Genomic DNA, 22,958 nt, shown 5'->3' on the forward strand with positions numbered 1-22,958 from the left:
CTGCCTCTAAGTGGTGACTCCATCACCTCTCACATCTGCTAACTCATTAATAGAGTCACCGGCAGGAAAAAGCGCTCACGTGCTGAACTGTGAAGGTCCACATGTGTTCACACACACCTGACGAGTGAGTGAGGTCGGGCAATGTGTGTATTGTTTGGTCTCAAACAGAATCCTACTTTCGGCCAAAGAGAGCAGAGTAAAAGCACTAAAGAATCCAGCTTGTATTTGACCAGAGCCAAGCAGAATTGGAAGAGAGAGCTGGTCTATTTAAAGGACGTAAGAGCACCGTCCAGATGCTGAACTTTGTGGTATTCCATTTATTCCCAGTACTCGATGTTCTGGCCAATGATATCTGAGTAACATCCGGTGAGCTGGGGAAATCCTGGGACTCAGCATTGACCATGCTGCCAAGATCAGGCCTGCTGCCATGAACCTTGATGTCAGCCTGCACAAATGAAATGCTGCCTCTCAGGCCAGAGACCATAACAGCAGACCAGATCAATATTCACCTATCTTTAGTGTTTCAGTGGCACTTTATTGGAGATTATGTGGACTCATACAATGCTTCACACCATCATGTCACAACTGACAGTTTACTTATGAGAGATGAAAAATACCACATCGTTGGGATCGAGTGTTCTGTAAGTTCAGAGATCAGCTAGACTTGTGGCTTCTACTTTACTACTTCTATCCAGACTTTTGACATGCATCTTTTAAGGTCTGGATTGGGGCCAATTCTTTTGTGGTCTCACTTCAAATAATTTTTGGATTTAGGTTACCTTCAATTTAAAGGCGTGTAACAAGAGCTAGGCCAGAGTTGTGATGAAACATCACTTTAAATATTAAAAATAAAAGACTAGAAGGTGTATCGGGACTGCAATACAGACACACAGGAAAAAGTTCATATGTCATTATATGGGGGGCTTAATGTTGTGCTAATGGTGGATAAATTCTCCAGCTCACACACCACAATGTGTTTATTTAAAGGTGTAGTAAATGACTGAATCCAGTATCATCATAGTCTTATAGTTTTCACATCTCAGTCAGCTTGGTAGATATTTTCGAAGAGCCAAACGAGATGGTAAGACAGATTTTCCATTTCACCCCTACAACTCAAAACAGTTGAGATTAAAATAAACACAGCGTTTGTGTTGAAGCTTCTGAGGTTCCTCTTGGCATTGTGGCTGAATTTTTCCAGACCACTTTTAATCGTGGAAAAATAAGGAAAATCCCTTAAATTGACTGGATCTTTTTGTTTTATATAATGTTCAATATTTTCAATAAAAAGACATTGTTTTGTACAATTGTGGACCACAAACTCAGTACATGGGGTGGAAACAGATAGAAAGGAGGAGACATGTGCTTTACAGAGAGGAAAACAAGCTGAATGCCTGCAGCAGTGAAAGTAAATGGATCATATATGTATAATGTTCTCTCCTCCTGGCACACAGGGGTGTTTCTGAGATCAGCAGCACACATCCCATATTTCCCATAAAGAACACCCCCTTAACAACTACTCTTATATACATTTATATTATTCTACTGTACAAATGACACAGCTCTTTAAACAGCTTGCAGGCGGTCCTTTGCTGGGGCTCACCCTGTGTTTTTGAAACCAGCCAGGTGGGACAAAAGTGTCTCTCAGGAAAGCAAGGTCTGAACCTGCTTAGGTGATCTGGGCACCAGGTTCTCAGGGTCTTTGTAGCCATTAGCAGGGCTGGTCAGCGCTGTGTAAACCTCCCCATAGGCTCTGCACACCAGCTCTGTTGACTGACGGAAAATCTGCTCCCTGCACAAACAGATAAAACTCTTCAGATTTTTTTACTCACAAAACCAGTAACAGCAGTGAATGAGCCTAAACCAGACCAGCAGAGCTCTGCTGTAATTAGCCACTGATAAAGAGCAGAAATAAGTCAGCCATGAGTAAGAATTCATTTGAATTACTTTCTTTTTGTTCAGTGACCATTGTGTGGCCCTGCTGTGTCAAACCAATGAGTGACAGTAATTGGTGCACACTGCCATCTATGGATACATATTACAGCATTAATGCACATGCATCAGGTGTCAGCCACACTGACTGATTTAGCAAAGAAATGACTCAAATAAGATTTATCCCTCAAATCATATTTGCAACCATCTTTTAATCAAAAAATAAAGCATGGTGATGTTTTACTTAAATACTCAAATCTGGAAATCTTCTGCTTTGCGTAGTCTTACATGATAGTACATGTAATATTTTGGGGTTTTGAAATGTTGGCCAGACAAAACACGGCATCTAAAGACATCACGTGGTTAGATTTTCTAAACCAAACTATTCACCGATAGCCTTGCCTCGCACTTATGCACTTTTTTAAAAAAATGCTGTATTTTAATTGATTTTATTAACTCCACATACTTTATTAACGTTATTTCTATTTCATTTTTACTATTACTGATGTGAAGCACTTGATGTGAAGCACTTGGTGCATGTAATGTCTTTGTTGTGAAACACTTTGCTTGCATTTCTTGTATGAAAGGTGCTATACGTATAAGTAAAGTTTTTTATCATAATAATAATTATTATTACAACATTTTCACTGCAGAGCCCAGTGAGATGACTCAAGGACACAGTGGGAGCACCTCTCTTGTATCCCAGTCTGGCTCTTGAGATTTATATTTTTAATTGGTCCACAGAGAACACAGAACCACGGTGCTGTGTATTACACCTAACTCCACACCAAGTGTACTAACACGAAATGTGAAATGAAGGGAGTCTAAAAGTACATCTCCATTATCTGTGCACTCCAGGAGTGTTTTCAGAGAGCTGGCTGGTGTTTTTGTGTATTTAGGTGAGCAGAGAAGCAGACTTGAGAGATAGCTGGAGAGAGAGAGAACGACAAAGAGGAGGAATGATTTCAGGGAACGAGTGTGAGTGAGAAATGGACCAGAAGCTAATTAATGGCGTCCTGCCCATCAGTCCTCCCATGTCCATTAATAGAGAACATTAACCTGAGGTACAGAGTGCTCCTCAGGCCTGCTGCACTTCCCAGTAAACGTGACTCATAGAAAGAGCGCTCCAATGTAGCAGCTGTATTGAGCTAAAAGCATGTGCATTTTCTGACAGTAAGACAAATACAGGCAGTCCTGCAGACCGCTCTCTCAATGTGTTGGTCGCTTTAGCAATTTAGCACCCAAAATCGCAGTGCATTTAGTCGAGTGTTTTGTTTGGAATGCAGTAATGATCATATTACATCTGGGAAAATAATGAATGTTGAACATTATTGGGTCAATGCTCCTGTTCTATTTTTATCACTCAGAATGTGCTCATTGCCCTGTTGATACACCATGCAATGTTGTAAACATTTCACTTGAAGCCTGATTATTGCATGTATGTTATTCTTTCCCTGAACAGACAGAGCGACTATCAGCTGTAAGAACAGGTACTCACTTGATGGACGCACTAAGCAGGAAGTTGAGCTGTGGCATCACAAGCGTGTCGGGTGACGACAAGTACCGATCAAACTGGGCCTGTTGTTTGCACGAGAGTTAACAGCAGGTGATGAGTGAAAGAATTGGAATTAAGAGAGAATTCATTCATTCTTGCAGGAACATTTGCTGCATTAAACCCCTCTGTGTAACTCACCATCGCTGCTTTCACAGAAGAGCTGTCCATGCTGGGGAGGAGGGACAGAGGACCCTGAGACAGAAAAGTGGATATCAGCTTAGAATTCAACTCAAGGTCACAGTGTTTGAACAGCAACAATGTGGAATCTTAGAACTGAACAAAGGTCAGTTGAATGAGGTCCGCTGTTCATTCAGGTCTGCAAGCAGCGGAAAGGTTTCTTCTTCGTCATCTGTCTACATTAAAGTCTACAGCTGGTTAAAATGGATGGAGGCAGACACAATGATGAATGATGAACAGAATGAATGACGTCACCTCCGGCCTCCTAAACGTATAATAAGGATTGTTTCATTCTTTTTGGTTTGAGAGAAAGTTTCTAAAACATTTTGGTGAAAAAAAACCCAGACACCACTGTGTGCTGCTGTCTTACTCATTCCTAACCTTGATGAAACAATAACTAAATAGTGTGTGTCCATCAGCAAATGACACTTCCTTTATCATGCCGGCTTACTTTTTATGGCTGATTGGTTGGCCAAACATCTGTTTGAGTTGTAGGTTTAATCACATGTCATTCAGACCCTTCAAATACTGAAAATCTCCTTGGTAAGAGATTCATAATGTTGGTGTTCATTATTCACTATTCAGTTCATTATTCAGCCCTAATTTATAGTAATAAAGAGATTTACTGGGAAAAATACTTTTTTAATACAGTCAACTTGATGTGTAAACAGGAGAAAATCCCTCCATAAATTTTGATGTTAACTAGACAAAAATTGTGCAAGGCAAAGACATGACTGTCTTTGTGAACACAACAGCAGGTACCTTTCAGGCAATTAGCTGACACTGATTATCCAGAATGGCAGCATTAAGTCAAGCTTAAATGTCTAAATTGCCAACATTAAAAGCAGAAAATAGACAACAGTGCAAGGGTCAAAGCTGCAGTGCAGTACCTGGAGTGATTTTATAGAGATGTGAGCATATTAACATACTAGGAGCCTACAAACTCATCTGCTAGCTACTAGCCGTTGAACAGCATTGTTTTAATCACAGTTTTCTTGTTCCTGACATGTTCATCTGATGCATCACAGAAAATTACAGGGATAAAATGTTGAACAGATAGCGAAAGTAAACCTTAAAAGTCTAAAATAAACTTGGGGATTCTTGTCAGCCGTTGACATCTGGGATGCCGTTGAGCGTAGACGGCTAGACTTAATCTTTTCAAACAGAAGACTATTTAAAGAAAACCCAAGACAGGCCACCCGAGGAGAGGAGCAGTTTGCAGAAGACTGACAGTTCTTGACTGCGTTTTGCGTTGAGCAGCAGCAGCAGCAGCAGCAGCAGCAGCAGCAGGGTGTGGTGTGTCCCAACATGACCCCCGGTTTCAAGACTTGCATGCTAAACCACAACTATGGGTCTCAGTCAGCCCAGTGGCAAAGTGTGTTACAGAGAGAGGAAGGCTCCATGGCATCAGCTCTCACATCTGCACATATATATGTATATATACAAATATATTTTAATAGGTCATAATATGATCTGCATCTCTGTGGCCCTCATCTCTCATCTGAAAATCGGATAGAAATGCTGTCACGCTCTAGTAAAGACATCATGTAACTATAGCAGTAACTACTGAACAGCCCAAAGAGGTAGCACACTGTAGCGCACTGGGGCCTGTATAATATAAAAGAGAAGCATAAGGGAGTCCAACAGGAGAGATTTGAGAAAAAAACCCACACGTCTAAAACTTCTCGAGTGAGTGCTTGTCAGTGTGTAGTTAAGTGCTCCACCTGTTCCGCACTGTGCTGCTGGACACAGCTGTAGATATAACTCAGTCCGGCTCTGGTCAGCACGTAGGATGCCTGCTCGTTGATCAGAGTGTCAAGGTGAGCCTCGATCTAGACAACGTGGGAGAGAGTGGCTTAAAATCCAGTCCAAGCCTGCACTGCAAACCAATGGTACTTGTGGTTAATGGAGAACCACTGTGCTATTGATAATGAAACTTCCACAGGAGCTCTTGTGGTGCTCAATTATAAAAGACATGCTAAAAATAGAGGGATAGATGGTGTATTTCAGCATGAGCAACAATACATGACGCACACCCTTCTATAAGACCGTGAATTACATCTTTTTAATAAAAGATTCCATGAAAAGAACTAGAATAGTTAACTATTTGTAATGAACAATAGCACTATGAGCAGCAATGTGCTGGCTGTAAGCTGAGCATTCATGTTGAATAACAGTACTGTTTCATGACTTGTTTGTGTCATACAAGGTGGGGTGTGTTATTATTAGATACATGCTCTTGACTAACTGTAATTAAATGCAGATAGATTAATTCAATAGTAATTTGTTGATAATTGTTTTCAAGTCGGACAGACCTGGAACTCGAGCATCTCTAGCCTCTTGTCAGTGAACTCAAAGAGAGCCAGCGTGGTCTTCATTACATACAGAGAGTTGACCATGTAGCTAGCCATGTCAGCGGTGCCGAGGTTACTGGCTGACACAGTGCACAACTGTAGGAGGGGATCCAAGATGCAAGAGAGCACCTAAAACAGACAAAGTAAGACACAGAGAGCAGTGAAATATCACTGTTAAATGGTGAGAAAAAACAGCAACCCTTGAAGAGATACAGCAATTGGTTAAAAAATCACAATGAAGGGAGACAAGCTTTTCTCCAATTCTCAGAGTTTACCTGAGCAAAGTCAGCCTGGCGGGCATCGAGAGGAACCACTGATGAGTCATGGGAGGCCAGCACCTCCCTGAGGAGGGAGAGTGTCTGAGTGAGGGAGGCTGTAGGTCCCAGGTCTGCAGGTGGCAGCTCCACCTGCCCAGGCAGACAGGGCCAGAAGAAGACAAAGTATAAGCAGATGGAGCTAAAGAGCAAAGTTATTCTAGCAGAGGTAGGTTGTGTGTGGGCTGTAGCCTTCACCAGGACAAGTGATCCTCATAACATTATCAAAGCATTAAACATCCATAATGAGCAGCACGATAGGCTGAATATACAACTGCATCCTGCAGCTACTCTGAGCCTTAGCTTGTTCAGAGTCAGAAGAGCTTTTTTTAATGAAGAGGGTTTTGATTTCATTGGCCTCTGGATGGACAACACAGAACTGAGCCCAGCCACCTTTGTCCACCTAATAGAGCAAATTATGAGAAGGCTGTGTTCCTGGCATTAGCTGGAATTGACACACAAACCCTGAGGGCCTTCAATCTGATTAACACCAAGCTACAAGGATAATTCTCGTAACCGCTATTGATCAGGACATAGCCAGCATGTTATGTGGAAGAGCTCCTGCTCGTGCTGAGGTATATTTGGATGCCAATTTAACTAAATGGTAACAAGTCTGGTGTTTTTGGCAGTTAGCGCCTTTTCGATGCTGTGGCCGACAGACCGAAACTGTTTACAAGCACAAGTGTCTCAGAAATAGCCTTGTTGTCTTTGAGGGTTTAGATCCAGGGCTGAAATACACAATGTGAGTCCACAGGATGCAATACTGAACTTCTGCACTGTCATTTAAGCAATTTCATGAAAGAACATTGCAAACCGTCTCTATTTTAAAAACAATTCTTCCCCTTCTTCTCTTTATGCTTCTTCCCTTAGGTTGGGGGTGGGAACCTTTTTCCTATTAAGGGTCATTTCAATTTTTAGAACATCCTTTGAGGGATTTTCACAATGGCACTGGTGATTAGCCAGCACCTACAAAGCTTATTATGCATATGCAATGGCGATATGGGGGGGCTCACCTGGGGTTGCCTTAGCCCGCAGGCCAGAGGTTCCCCACCCCTGCCTTCGATGATGATATTGCTTTCCTAGCTGTCACTTTCTAATAACAGCACAGCTGAAAAAATCTCAAGGATTATTCAAATAAAAGTCATCCTACTCATACGGTACCTTGTCCATGAGCCTGCTTGCGTGAAGGCTCAGGCTGTTGAAGAACAGCTTTTTGCTGAGGATGTGCATTTCTTCAATAGTGATGAGCAAGGAGGCTACGCTGGTCCCAATGATAGAGCTGGACAAAGATCAAACAGATGGATGCAATTAATCGACTACTCATTTCAGCTCTTTCTCTGCAAACTTGATTGAGTTAAAATACCTGATGGTGTGGTGGTAGAACTTCAGCAGGTTGGACAGCTTGTAAAGCAGGACGGCACCTGGCTCAGCCACGATGACTTGTTCTATTCGAACCTAAGGCACAGATAAACACACAGCACAAGCACATGAGCGGAACATGGGAGAACCCTGTATGCATTCATCAGAGCTGGTTCACAGCTTCTTAAACTAATTTGGTTGCTCACTTTCAGTGGCCTGCAGACTCCCTCAGTGATGTGTCCAACCACCTCCTGCATGTTCTCCTCCACACCTAATGCAAGAGATGCATGAACAAGACACAAACACGCACTGTATTAATGAATGAATTCAATGTTTACATTTACTTTTTGAGTTCACTGTGTTTAGGTAGGTGGCAGCAATGTCATCATTTAAATTCAGGTGACACCATATAACCACAATGACATCTTCCTGAAAGCACAGAGGTCAAATTTTTTCCAAGTCAACTCTCACATGATTTGTTGGAAGTGACATCAGAACAAATAAATGAACTGCAGAAAACAATCCGAAAAGGGTGCAAGGAGATGGATCCTGACATTTGATAGCCTGGATGTAATAGCTTAGCTTAACAAAAAGGACCAATGGCAAACCCCTGTCTTGATACCCCGACTGAGCTGTCTTCATTCTTAACTGCTATGAGAACCAAAGAAGTTAAATTAGGGAAAAACAGGATTAGTTCATCAGGCTGAACTAAAGTAGATGGAATTAGATGTGTTCACACTCTCCAACTGTTGCCAGCAACTCTAACCTCATTGGTTACCCAAACTCAGTGCAATAAACAAGCTACTACTGAGTCTGTGTGACATTTGTTTACAAGCCCTAATTCACTTGTAAAATACACCAAATTAAAAGATCCAACAAAGCAAACATTTACAAGCTGTAGGTGTCACCGCACCATTTTTTAATTGGAGATGTGAATGAACTGGAGATGATGGAGAACTGCACACTGCGTAATTAGCATGTAGGAAACGTCGTACCTTGCAGAGTGACTTGTTTCAGCAGAGCTTCTAGATGCTCTTTCTCTGAGGCGGTGGCTTGGTGCAGCCAGGCCAGCATGTCCCCAACATACCTGAAAGAACGACAAAACAGTCTGTATTAAACAGCACATCACTGAGGGGCCAACCTGAGGGCTAATCTTACCACGCCGTGGCCACAGCTACATGGAAGCATGGGTCATCGTGTTTCACTCCCCTCACACAACAACACACACACACACAGATTTTGATGTTACATAATGGTGGAAAACAGCAAGGTTAAACTTGAATTATTGTGTGTAAACCTGTGTGTGTATGCGTATTTGTGAGCGAGTGTGAGGACATAGGGAGGTGAGAAAGAACTTGATGTTCTCAGAACTGCCAATGCCTCCTATAAAGTGGAGGTGATTTTGTGTTCCACACATGGCTGGTATTCTGAGAAAATCTCCCACTTGGCTCCTGGGCACAGGCGGAAGAGGGAAGAGGATGTGGTACAACAGGAAGCACAGACACACTCAGACACATCTTGACGAAATAGACATTTAATATCCTCTTGAATTGGGTTTCAGAAGTTAAGAATATCAGGCACTTGGAACTGAGTCGAATAGATTTATAGTTTATGAATCGTGACATGTGCAATCATACAATAGTTACACGAGAGAACACACTTAAATCCTAAATATGTGTTAAGGGTATAGTTGTGTTTTTGAGGAATTGCAATATATTTATATTCTTAATATCTACAGTTAGACAAAGCTATTCCATTTGAATGTCTCTGTATGTAGTTTGAAGTTATGTTAAATAGTGAGTTTTGTCTACAGAAACTCAAAAAATTCAGAAAGCTCATGCAAAATCCTAATAATTGCAAAACAGGTATGTTTATTAACCAGCTCTGGTTGTGGGAACATAAACGGGACACAGGCAACGTTTGATACAACCCATTTGTTAAAAGTGAAATTAGCAAGTCTAGAAAAACATAAATTACATTGCGGTTAAGTTCAACTAGCCTTTGAAGATGCATAAATATAGATGTTCCTGCTCTTAGGGGGAGATTTTTTTTATCATTTTAATTGAATCATAAGGCAAACCCTCCATACAATGTCAAGACATGAAAGAAGCATCCCTGTGTTTCTCCAAGTCTGAATACATTAATTTCCATCAGAACTGAAGTTTGCATTAGCCTTTATTACAATAAGAAAAGTCAATGTTCAGCTCATAAATGAGATTAGAGTAGTACCTCATAGGGTCGTGTGAATGCATCTCTATGGGGCGGGGAGTTCCTCCTGGCCCACCCCGGGTTAAGGCGTCAATGAAGCCTCGCACCACCGCACACCTGCGTGCAGTCCCAAACTCATCCATAGTGTACCTGACCAAACAGAAGAGAGAAGAGGCAACATTTACCACCCAAACCCCATGTGAAAAGATGTGTTTTTGTGCAGACTGTGTGTTGGAGGTCAGTTGCTGCCATGTATCAACAATGCAGGCAGCTTTTCCAAAAGGAAAGACTTTGAGGTTGTTTTGATTACTTGGCGGTGGCAGGCTCAGTGACAGACTAAACACAAGATAGTGCTGAATTAAGACTCCAGGAACAAAAGTCTCCGCTCTCTCAGTCTCAACATCCCCAGTCAGCCCATGACCTTGGACAATTTGTGGGCACTGAGACAGGTGCATTTCAGAGAATGCAGACAGATAGAAGGAGGGTTTGCCATGAAAACACATCTTGGGGTAACGTGTGAAACTTTGCTGTGGGTTTGTTTTGTTTTAGGGATAAAATTAACCTCCCAATGTGACAAAAAATGCATGAATCCAATGCAATTATTTGTTCTTTATGAGCACATATTGCTTTCCTGTATGAGAGGATATCATTTAGTTGCATAGATATTAAAGAAATGTGTATTAATTTTCTTCATCATGCATTTCCCTTTTCAGTCAGTGCTTGCATTAAAATAACTGAGTAAAGGGCATTAGTGGTACTTAATCATATGGGCTTCAAGCATTTCAAGCACTTAAAGATTTTCAAGACTAAATGGTACATAATGGTATGATTCTCAGACGGACTAAACCCTTTGTTTAACACTTAACACTAAAAAAATCAAACAAAACTGTATTTGTTTACAATGAAAACGAATCCCATATAATGTCTCAATCAAGTTATGTATTTACTTGATATAATCATAACGCTTTCAGTCTTATTGGAGTACTGTCTTATTAAACTATGAGGCAACAGCTGGCTGGATGCTGGCGACGTTTGCTTCAGGCTGCTTGGTCTCTGTTGTTTTGTAAGCCTTTGTTTCACTCATCAAGAATCTCTTTGGCCGTAAGTTCACAATTCACCTGCGAGTGCCCACAGAGGACAGAAGCAGAGTGGAATACAGAGCTTGCAGCCATCTGGCAAAGACGGAGTAAACAGAAGTGGTTCAAAAACATTTTTGGGGCCAAACTTCTTCAGTTACTATCGATTCAAATAAATGAATGAATGAATGAGGACAGGAATATCCATCCCTTGATTTCTGACTCTGAAAAACATCCACTGTAACACGTATACTTCTAGATGCTGTTAATGTTAAAACTAAACACTGACTGGCACAGAGAGGAAGATAAATTAAGGGACAGACCATACAGCATGTTATTTGGATAAAAACTTTTCTTTGTTTGTAAGAGTGTGTATGTTTGTATGTTACTTGTAAAGGACAGGTCGGTCCTGCAAGGCTTCCATGGCTTGAGTCAACACAGGGCTGATGTCACAGGTCTCTTGGGTCAGTCCTCTGCATTCATCTTTGTGGAAAGAAGGAAAGTAGGACAAGAAATGTATCTATACACAGTTATCCAACTAACTAAATAACTGCATCTTTCTAGTAACTATGCCTGTGTTATGCTCCATTCATTGTTTCTAAATATTTTGTACCATGGCAACCCTTCTGGCATGAAGCAAATCAAAGCGCAAAGAATATTTTTCAATCATATTTTCCCATGAGCTTGTACCAAGAAGTCAGTTTACTCATGTTTCAAACAATACAAACAATGAACAGGCAGCGGCCAATCTTCCTGACCGTGAACGAACAAAATGGGTCAACATACTCTACTCTTGTGGACCTTACCTAATGCTGGAAATACAAAAAAATGCCCTCTACAAAAAATAGAGGAACATTTTGTGAAAATATCCCACACAAATAGCTGACTAAGTTATAAAAGAGAAACACTTCACAACGTAAACTAACATTTACTAAGAAAATACAAAACAACATAACAGCTCATTCATTTGGCCATTACCAAATTTCACTTGCCAAATTTCTGGATTTGTGTTTTTTAGCAAATCTCAACCACAGTAAAATAACTGAAAATAGAGAGACACATAATTTAGTAAATGCTTTATATTTTGCTATTGCATAATTATACAAATGAGGTTTCTGTGATCTAAATGGTTTATATCCATTTTGATTTCAATGACAAAGCCCATGGTTAAGCTGAGGAAAAGTCTGGGTTTCTGGCATTCTTTTGGCAAAACTCAGTCAGAGATTGTAAATCATACGTGTCCTCAAATGTGCCCTGTACACACCATTACTCTCACTTGAAAGGGTTCAGTTTTGTATTTATTTTGATCCAGTTCAGTATGGAGACCTTGTACAATGTGTACATAGTGTGATTGTGGTATTAACTCTGTGTACTGCACTCACTCTGAGCCCAGCGGTAGAGCTGCTCATATGATGTCTCCTGTAACACGGCCATCTGCTCCATGATCTCTAACCTGGAACAAGCATGCAAACCAAGACCACACATTACATACCCATAACCCTAGAGTCAGATCCCTGACAGTGACATATCAGACCTGGATGTTTTTTCCCCCACTTGTCTGTTCTACCCTTCAGGTTCAAAATAAATGCCATGAATTTAACAACAAGAACAGAATCACTGTAAAAGGCACTATGTTATTTTAATCTGTCGGACAAAGTGGAGCACAGAGTGACACTATGGAGTGAGAGGTGCACCTTACCCGGCAGTCTGCTGGTTGGTTCGCAAGAGGATTTTTACATCCTCGTGGATGTGCTTCACTCGGCTGAGAGCTTTGAAGAAATCCTAGGAAAATAAACAACGTGTTAATGAATGTATAAGGAGCATTATGGGTTGCAGATTTGCAGTAGTCAGTGAACATTTATTGCCATGACACTAAAAATTCCAGCTCTGGTCAAAAAGTTTTCTGATGTTACCAAGGACAGTATTTGAATCCGATAATGCAGTATTGATTTGAAGCTGACAGATGTGTGATGTTATTTCAAATGTAAAATGTCTTTAGCACGTGTAGCAGCTATTATACAGTATAAAGTGACTGGGAGGACCGTAGAAAAAGATAAAAATCACATCAACTTCCGTCAGAATATCAGTTAATGGTCAATGGAATATCGTGACCACATCTTACAACTTATTAGATATTTTGGCAGCATGTTGGCAGAGTGAGAAGGATATAGATAATGGAGGCTCTATTCTGCCACGATGCCAATGGGAAGATTCTTTAGATGATTGAATTAATAACAAAACATTACAATGAAGATTACCTCAGTAATTGGTGCATCCCGAGCCCCTCTTAGTGTGGCCATCTCTTCATTAGATAGCTGGAACTTGGCAAGGAAAGCCTGAGCAACCTGAGCTCTCACCTCCAGGCGGTGACTGTGGGGAAGGAGATAAATGCTGTCATTTCTTTCCCTTGTTATTGTTGCACTATATCTTTACAAAGAATTATGATGTTTTGCTATTTAGTTTCTGTTCAGTTGAGTTGGACATTTGCTTGTCATCGCGTTTTGGTTTGTCTGTCTTCAAGGCCCTTGAGGATTTCGTATCCCCTTTTGAGCTTAATCAGAGTATTTTGCCATCTCCCTTGTGTGTGTGTGTGTGTTTTTTTTTACACTGTAAATAAAAGGACCGGTCACAAAAAAAAAATATAAAAAAATGGTGCATGTTGTCAACAAGCTGTAATGCTTGAAGTCCTACAGCAGATGGCAGTCACACTCCTCTCACATATGTTTGCTCAGAGTAAACAGAGTGAGAGAGTGAAACAGGGGCAGAAGTGAGAAAATAACTGAGGCAGACAAGAGAAAGAAAAAGAATACAGAGCCAGATACTGGTCAGGTCAATAACAGCAGAGTGATCACTATCACTGTAAGTGTCTCAACACAATAGTGATCATGGCAACCGCCCAGCCAAACAGGGAATTCTGTCACAGGAGAGCAAAGCAAGAGCGAGTCCTTATTCTGTCCCCATCTTTGCATCCAAACCACCTCCTCTATATTCTCTCCCCTGTCTGTGAAAACAAGGCTGGGACAGTAAATCACCACGTTGTTTTGGTGGAGGAGAAGAACCCAACATTATCTGACCATTGTCTCTCACACAGCTATTACCATTGCTCAGCCAGCTGAAAGTAAAGGGTTGTAAATCTGTTACAGGATTCTATAATTCAGTATTTCTTGGTACAGCTCTCCAAGTCTCTCACACAGGACCTAGAGGCATCTTTGCCCTTTATGTGCTTAATGTGTTGAGATTTTGTCACACCAAGTTCAGCTTGGCTGGACCAACGCCTTAAACTCAATATACAGATAGGCTTGAGGAGCATTCTTTTAACTTCATTATACCACCTGCCTATATCATTACAATTGTAAGTAGTGACAATAATAATAAATGTTTCACTTTTTAAAGACACACCAGCCGTGCCTCTACTTAAAAAAGCCATTTGGAGGTTTGTGTTTTCACTCTGAGATTGTCAAATGCCATCTTTTAGTCTGTCAAAAACACAACTAATTACAGTAAATTATTTAGGTAAGGTAACAGAAGACAGTTATATTTTCAGATGAGGTACCTGTCCAACCTTGCACACGTGTGTACAAAAACTCATAAAGGTGGTGTAATAGACCACTTTCATGTCAACTTGTTTGTCTTCTCACAACCATCAGAACCAATAAATTTCATAATCACTAATATGCAAATGTTTTCTTTTCCAAAAAACTAACTAGCTCATGTTTCTTTTAGTGATAAGCTGTGGTGCAAATTATTATTATCTTTATAAGAGTGAAACAGAAACACACACATACACAACACTGAATCTGGGGGAAAAAAAGACCCACACGCAATTTTTAATGGGACATAAAATCTGTGTTGATCCTACTTGAATTGACCATTCTGACCTGACAAAGATTCAAGTAGGATCCAAGCAATGTCATTATTAAACTTTGAGATATGGAGTAAGTGTGCCGGCGGTACCTTTTTCATTGATGCGGTTTTCTTAGCCTTGCACCAACGTGACGTGCATGTAATTACTATCCTCCAAACAATACATTTTAAGCTCCCATAAAAATGCCAAGTGGGACCTTTTTTCCCAGATTCAATGTTGTGCATGTGTGCGTTTCTGTATGTGTTTCACTCTTATGAAGATAAATCGAATAACTCTTGAAGAAAGAAATTACAGAAATTACACGTCTGCAACACAATTTATCACTATAGTAAAGATGGCTTAATTAGTTTTTATTAAAAACATTTGCATATGTGATTATGAACTTATTGGCCCTCTGATGGTCCCAATAGTCATAAAGACTTTAAAGCCTTTTAAGTCTTTTCTTTTGTCATATTTAACATGCCACAGTTTGGAATTTCAGCCACAGACTGCATTTCTACCAACGGCTGGTGCCTTCAAGTGAATTCTTGTTCACTGATTTTATGAGAAGAGCTGACTTGAATGACCCACTGATGTTGTATTTGTGACTTTATTGGAGAAGTTAAAGCTCAGAGTCTAAAAGTCAATTTTTAATTGTTATTCTTTTAATCAGCTGCAGAAAACACAAAATCGTCAGCAATTTTTGAAAAGAGAAAAAGGCAGCATCTATTGTAATTGCTATTATTATCATCAACAGTATTCTCAGAGTTAAACCACTTGACTTGGCAATTATATAATATACTCAGCTTCCTATGTCAGAAATATTACCTCATGAGTTTCATTTTAAGGCAAAAATTGTACCCAATCCTTTACTTATTAAGGTTTGTGCTCATAGACATGTCGCACTTCATCAGCATGGGAGCACCAGCAGAGAAGCCCTTTCCCACATGTCAAACTTTGCAACAGATTCACCTCTAGAAGATAAGAAATGCCACCAATTCCTCATGTCCAGGCCAAGAGTGACAGACCTCTTCCTCCAGGATGTAAATCACGACAAAGAGACAGGCTGCACACGCCTGTGCAAGGTAAGGAGAGGTGGATTGTGGGGGCTGTGGCAGCAGTGCAACAGAGGGTAAGGGAACGGTGGAGCAGCAGCATCGTTTTCTACAGCGCTGTCAGGACATGACACATTCTTCTCCAGACTGCAATTACTGAATACCAGAGAGAGGCAACGCACTTGAGTGAATCAGCAACATCACACTGTAAAAGCAAGTATGACTCTGGGCTAGTGGCTCAAAGGAAAGTGAACTCGAAGATGTAAGCTTTTCTTGAAGAACGCCTGACAAGCTACAGTTCAATCACAGTAGGACCAGGTTACATCATGTTACACGATGAGATGAAAACAAGCTACAGTGATGAATGTTTCATCTCTTCGGACCACAACAAAGCAACGGATCATTTGTTCGGGAGCGCACACAAATAAATCTACTAGGTTGATTGATTTTGTCTGTTCAAGCACAGAAATTGTTCACGCAATATAACACATTGCAATCTTATTAACAACTTCACCAGTTTAGAAAAACTGAGAGCTTGATCACTAGTAATTATACAAGTGCACATAAACGTTTCACTTTTATAAAAAGATTGACAGGACACTTCCCATTTCTTATTTTGAAAACTGGATGATAATCATGTAGAGTTAATGACATGAGGACCAAGTGTTCTCTGTAACAAGCGAATGTCCAGCCTTCTCAGAAGTTGTAAAACATGTGGGTCGATATCCATTAAAATCTATTAGGGGCAGTTTCAAAGGCTTGCATGGAAATTTGGCATTCACAAAGCTGTTAGTAAGCCATGCGCCAATGATCACAGAGTGCTGTCTCAGTCAGTCACATCAGACAACACAAAGGCATACTCACAGCCACACTCTCATTAACAGCCAGCTGAGCCTTAATAAGGCCCAAGTGTCATTTTACACAGGTTGTCATTTACACTCTGATGTCCCCAATCGTTCTCTCTAGGGTTTCAGAGCTCTTGATTTATTAATGACCTATACAGAAGTCACACAGAGAACATTTGCTTTATTTTCAAAAAAACTGGTCTCCATGAAATGCAGGGCTCCATGTCTCACAATTCATCATACACTGTAGGAATTACTGAGGGAAATGAGTGGCTGACATGAGCCAAATGCAGGTAAATCTTAGGTGTGGTTAGAAAATTTATGTACATTGCTCTTTGGCATGCAGCCGGGACGTCCTGCTGTGCTTGCCTGAGTTGTTGCTGAAGAAATAAAAAAGCAGTCCAACCCCTTCAGCTCTGGCTGCTTGTGAGGTGACATAGCGCAAAGAGACATCCGTGTGAGATGTCTCAACTTGTTCAGCAGATAACATGTCATGCTAAGGCAAAGATCACACAGTGCAGGGCAGCTGGGTAGAATTATGTTTCATTATGGAACAACACACAACACCTATTAGTGCTCTTGCTGACAGCATCTTTGAACAGGACTGGACCAAAACAAAAGAGCAGCATGTCTGAAAGCCAGCAGACAAACACAGGGCGTCTACTCTCATTGGCTCACCTCTTCCACCTTTGCTTCAGCACACTGTAAGCAATCCACTGTTCCTTTCCATTTCATTAGAGCTGACAAATGACACAGTGCCACCGGCAGATAAGATATCAAACATTTCAGGACAGGCCTGCTCTGCCGGGTAAATAAAGATCAGGAGAATCTGCAGAGCTTTGAAAACGACTATACAGTCTCTGCAGAGGTGCCACATGAGCACAAAATGTGAGATTATGCTGCAAATGTAGCATTGCTATAATAAGTGTCAACAGAAAAAATATGTAAAAAAAGCAGTGGCTTGGGACTGCAGAGGATTGTGTGACCTGAAATAAATCTGACCGAGAAGGAAAGAATGGTGTGGTGGTTTGGGCTGATGAGTGGGTAGCTGACGGAGGACAGCTTGACTGCACACTTCCCCTGGCAGCTCTTCTGAGACAAAATTGCTCAAGACAAGGTCAAAGCCCAGCGTGCAGACATTATTCCATCTGGCTGTGGGGTCACTGTGGTTCTGCGAATGAAAATGTCATGCAGACGGACAGCAGGTCCCAATGGGACCACTATGCAACGAAAAAGAGAAGGCAGGGGGCCAATCAGAAAGGCATTCATGTAAAACCTCTGACCACGTACCTTTAACGTTCATTGTCTACATGTATTCTCTGGTGGCTTTTTCCCCACTAGTGTCTTTCACACTCTCAGATTCTGAACTCATCTCTTTCCTTTTCAATCTCGCTCCCTCCCCTCCGATGTCACCTTTTCGTCAAGGAGGTCCTGAATCTGTGCCAGTAGCGCACAGAATTGCTGCGGTACATCACAGCTGGCAGCTGTGTCTTTTGCCAGAAATCTACATTATCTTTGCCCGTGGCCCTGCCTCTATGTCAGATCACAAGGTCACTGAGCACTAAGGTCACCGCCGCCACAAATGCTAATGAAACCCACTCCAAACCCCAGTGTTTTATTTTCACATCCCTGTCAACACTCTGCTGGCCAAATTCATAGAATAATGATACCTACATTAATTTTATTGGCAAGCTTTCAACCTAAAAATGAAAAAAAATTCATCAGTATTCCAAGAGTTTCGGCTGGCTGAGTACCCAAGATGACTCCACTCATGACTCTATGTCATGGGGAGCTGTATATAATGGATCTGCATAGCTGATGACTCTTAAGACCTACATCCTGTCAGCAAATCTCAATACACACACTCAAATACAATAACATGCTGATGTGCTGCTCTCCAGTTGTAATAGTCTGGCTTCAATAAGATCAGAAGTAACGCAGTGTAAACAGGAGCTACTTTGATGAGTATCGCAAGGCCAAACATCACAGGACATGACGTATAGAACAAAAACGCTCCATTAATGATGATTGCTGCTCTCCTTATGTAAATAGGCAACTCCAGGAGAAATATTCATCAACCTCATGAATCATTCATCCCTCCCCATCAAAAATAAAGATGTGCTTGGCAGCTCCTCTCGCATAAAGCTCCCTAACTTCTGACATAAAGAAAAGCTGCATTTCGCCGACTAGAAATTTACTATTCATGCTTTAACTAGACCAGTCATATCTTTACTTGTGCAAATTTAATTCAATATTTAAAATCATCAGTATATAATTCCTAATGTGCTATTCAACAATAATTAAACAAGGTCTCACTTTCCAAACAACGTATGTGCAATAAAAGCTGGTCACTTGCAAAGTGGACCGTGCTGTTCCTGCTGTGTGCTTTGATTAAAGTGCTATTTGTCTGGAAACTTGCCTGAATAGAAAAAGGGGTAATTTCTCTGTGGAAATGAAAGACCAGAGAGATCGAACTATTGCTGTCTAGCTTCGGACTGATGAAGATGCCTATCAGTGACATGATGTGATAGGTTTCCAAAATGACTTGTAGCCTCAGAAATGATAAGGGAAGAAACGGCCTTCTTTGAACTTTGTGCATATAATTTAGAATAAAGTTTCCATCCTATCTCCATGAACTCTCTGACATTCTGAAATGCTAGTTTAAAAGTTAAGAGAAGCAGCCTCATTATGTGGTTTTGGTGACAATTTAGTTATAGTCAGACTGAGAAACAGCGCGTGCTAGCAATGATAGAATGAGGTTGAGTCTCTCATTTAATTCATATATCAACACTGAGCACAAAACTTGTTCAGTATAATCCGTTATGACAGCCCTACAACCAACACTAACTTACATAAAAGGTTCAGTTTTTGTTGAGGCTACTACTGAAATTGATTTGAGTGCTCAGTAAAAGCTACAGAACAATTCATGGCTGTACAGTATGAAAGTGTTGTAAACTTGAGTGCATAATGGTAAAATGAATACTTTCCGTCCACCAGATTTATGGAGCAAACTATCAGAAAAACATTGCCAAGCAACTGCCTCAAAAGTTACAGCAGACCTGAATTAATTCCTTTCCAATACACTGCCTACTACAATTAAAAATTAAAATAGTATGTTTCCCAAAGGTGGTAATTAGGGACAGGCACGATTAGTCAACTAGTTAATTAAATGTTAATTATTAAATAAAAACTACAGTTTATCTTTTTGTTTGTTTTTTTTTACTTTACTCCCATGATAATGTACTTTACCTCATGGTAACCTGTCTAGACTAGTCAACTAATTTAAGTTTGAACTTATGTTTAGATGTCAGGGAAATGACACTAGTCGTAAAGATTACTGTTACTATCCACTGGTTCCATCTACGACCAGTTACAGAGTTATTTCTGCATTGTAACACACACACATACACGTCCAAACACACACACACACACAAAATTTGTACCCCTTTAGAATCAACTCACTTTTCTCCCTGCAGCTTGTTGGTTTTTACTATGAGGTCTTGAGTTTGCTCCTTTGCAGCCTGTTGAAGAAGAGTTACTGTGTTTTTAAATGATGGCTTTATGAAAATCGTTGATATAAGATCATTCAGCATGAAGTGTTTAATGTCATATGATTCACACCACACTACCCTCTACTGTTGCTATGAATAGTTTAGCTTTAGTAAGTCATTACTACATTACAGAATTTTCAAACAACGTGTAGAGATGATAAAACTTACCTTTAATCTATTGGTCATTTCTTCACAACATGTGCTCATAGCCTGGACATCTTCATGAACACTTTCAAGCTCCTGTGGAGAACATGAAGTCACAATTACAACAATCTTGAACTTAAAACCCCATGTCACTCCCCGAACTTTAAAATGCACTCACTAAATCAGATTTGCTGGTCTACATCATTGACACAGCTGTGTCTATGGAAACTGAAAATGTTTCTAGTGATCTAGTAACAAAACACCAGGGCCAATTTGTGTTGTTTGTAAAACATACCAGACAATTTAGTGGTCAACCTACTCAACAGCCTCTCCATGTAAATGTTTTTCAAGCCACCTCACTTAAAAAAGAATCACTGCATAGATGGGTTGGCTAAGTTCATGCAAGTTACACCTGAGTGCTTCTGAGGCTGTGTGAGGGCCTAGGTGGTCCTGGGCCTACCCACTTGGCACGCAGGACTACCCAAATAAGAGGCTCCCTTTTTTGCTCGAGGAGTTAAGTTGGGTGATATGCAGGATGAAAGGACAATGGCAAAAGTATCCCATACAAAAGGACAAGTCAGAACTACAAACTACATGAAATGTAGATCATAGAAATCAACGCTGCTTTATAGCAGACATGTAAAGGTTTATGAGAGCCACTCGCAGCTTGCTTGCCTTGGTCAAACACAGCACATTAATACAGCCTGCAAGAACACACTTTTCCATCGCTAACCAAGTGTTTCTTCAGCAGCTGAAGAGACAGATCACGGGGGTACAGGGCCTTTCCAACACTTCTTGAGATGCTAAATGCATGCCCGTGTGACATAATTACCAAAATGTATGGTGCTGTTGCATTTGTCAGCTGCATGTGGTGTGTGTGGCCGCCCAGCCAGGCTATGCAATGCTGTTAATGCTCAGTTGGTGCCTGTGACATTACATCTGATGAAGGCTTGTAACATTAAACTGTGCTGCAGGTAAGTACAAATGCAATGACCTATTTTGGTGAACATATACTGTACGTCCAAGAACATAGTAAATGTGTTCATGATCAAATGTTTGACCAAGTTAATCCCACCTCATCTTTCCCACACACACTGTGATGTCTGCCTACGCTACTACTTGAACATTGTTAAAGGCTAATAAACAGTATTTTCTTGCAAAACTCTGTTACCTCTTTTACTTCCTTAAATATTCGTGCAAACTCCTCGTTGATTGCCAGGCTTCGTCTCTCTATGTCACCACGAAGATTTCTCCTGGTGCGCAAATTGTTCTCAGTGAAGAACACAGAGAGCGCCTTGAGAGCCTCCAGCATCTCCTGAAAGCACAAAAATAATGTTAGTCAGAATCTGATGTCTTTGGATACAACTCATACACCAGAAGACTGCATGAAATCTACCTTCATTAACTTGGGCTAAACACCTGATATCTTGGCACGGAAAAGTGGATAGGAATACTAAACCCGACAGTTTGTGCAGTCCACACTGAAGGACTGCAGCAACATGCTAACTGTCAAATTAAATAACATTTTTTTGACGTTTTTACCATGATTAACCACAGTCAGTGAGGAGCAATATCGTTTCCCCCACATAATTACCTCCAGGAGGGCGACTACATAAAGCTAAAGAGCAGAAATATGTCCAGCAGTGACGCGACTAGTTTTCAGATTTAGCTAACGCTAGTGTTAGCTAGGTAGCAAGAAGCTAAACTCTTCTGACTTACCTTGTCATTGTCAAGCCTCGTCTCCAGTATTTTGTTGAGCTTCCTTGACAGAGGGTTATTGGGTTGAGAATGCGCATTTGGGTTCTGTATTACAGTGGCGCTATCAGTTGAAATTTCTACCTTAATATCAGCCATTGTACACAAACACCTCCACGTCAACTTTCGGAAAATGTTTTGGTCCGTCTGAAAATAACGTCCGGTCAGCGTGTAGATTCCTGTAGGGGAACGATACAACGTTCCGCTCCGTTGTTATTTATTATTATTATTGTTGACGTACTCTGTTGTTTGTTAATGGAGAGACACCACAAAGGACGTATAGTGATAACAATAGCAATGCTATAAAAATTGTCAGTGTCATTGTGTCATATTGTTTCAAGTACCAAATAACACGTGCCCCGTGACAAGATTATAGTTTTCCAAGTCATGTGCGTTCGTGCAGGCAGTTTATTGGGTATTTGAGGCAGATTAACTTTTAAAGATAAAAGAGACGAGACCATAATTTAAACATAAATTGTCCAGGAGAGGATATCTATATTATCTCCGCGCACACACACACACACAGGAAAATATTTAACCCTGAAAGTGAGAGAGAGAGCAGAGAGCAATGCTGCGTTCATTGCGGTTGGAAATATTTTACATCGATATGGTTCCAGCAATAAATCATTTATATCCTGGGAATCCAGTAATTACTAAATGAAAAAAGCAACACATTATTACTTACTTACTAACTATTACTCACTATTCTTTCAGGTAAAAGTGATGGGTGCACCCTGTATTTACCATCCAAATTTGAGTACTAAACTGAAACTATCAAACCAGAACCTGAAA

General features: G+C 40.7%; 1 protein-coding gene across 1 annotated transcript; it reads right to left on the reverse strand.

The window, feature by feature from the left end:
* Positions 1–526: 526 nt before the first annotated feature.
* On the reverse strand, positions 527–22,299 carry cog6 (component of oligomeric golgi complex 6). The gene is made up of 19 exons (XM_041940642.1): positions 22,131–22,299; positions 21,583–21,726; positions 20,436–20,507; positions 20,179–20,237; positions 13,231–13,342; positions 12,672–12,754; positions 12,355–12,425; positions 11,362–11,455; positions 9,918–10,046; positions 8,684–8,775; positions 7,895–7,959; positions 7,693–7,784; positions 7,491–7,608; positions 6,291–6,422; positions 5,977–6,144; positions 5,386–5,493; positions 3,623–3,676; positions 3,428–3,507; positions 527–1,789 (listed from the first exon to the last, which is right to left on the reverse strand). Exons 1-19 carry the CDS (start codon positions 22,263–22,265, stop codon positions 1,642–1,644), a joined length of 1,956 nt encoding a protein of 651 aa, XP_041796576.1. The 5' UTR covers positions 22,266–22,299; the 3' UTR covers positions 527–1,641.
* Between the last annotated feature and the right edge of the window lie 659 nt (positions 22,300–22,958).

The sequence above is a fragment of the Chelmon rostratus genome, chromosome 7 (assembly GCF_017976325.1).
Source record: "Chelmon rostratus isolate fCheRos1 chromosome 7, fCheRos1.pri, whole genome shotgun sequence".
Classification (NCBI taxonomy): Eukaryota; Metazoa; Chordata; class Actinopteri; order Chaetodontiformes; family Chaetodontidae; genus Chelmon; species Chelmon rostratus.

Bases quoted from the DNA above. Each gene is read 5' to 3' on its own strand.
- cog6 (XM_041940642.1), bottom strand. From the start codon at position 22,265: ATGGCTGATATTAAGGTAGAAATTTCAACTGATAGCGCCACTGTAATA. The intron at 11,456-12,354 runs GTGAGTGCAGTA...CTTTCCACAAAG, and splicing joins GCTCTACCGCTGGGCTCAGA to ATGAATGCAGAGGACTGACC. The intron at 3,677-5,385 runs GTGGAGCACTTA...TTTCTGTCTCAG, and splicing joins AGCAGCACAGTGCGGAACAG to GGTCCTCTGTCCCTCCTCCC.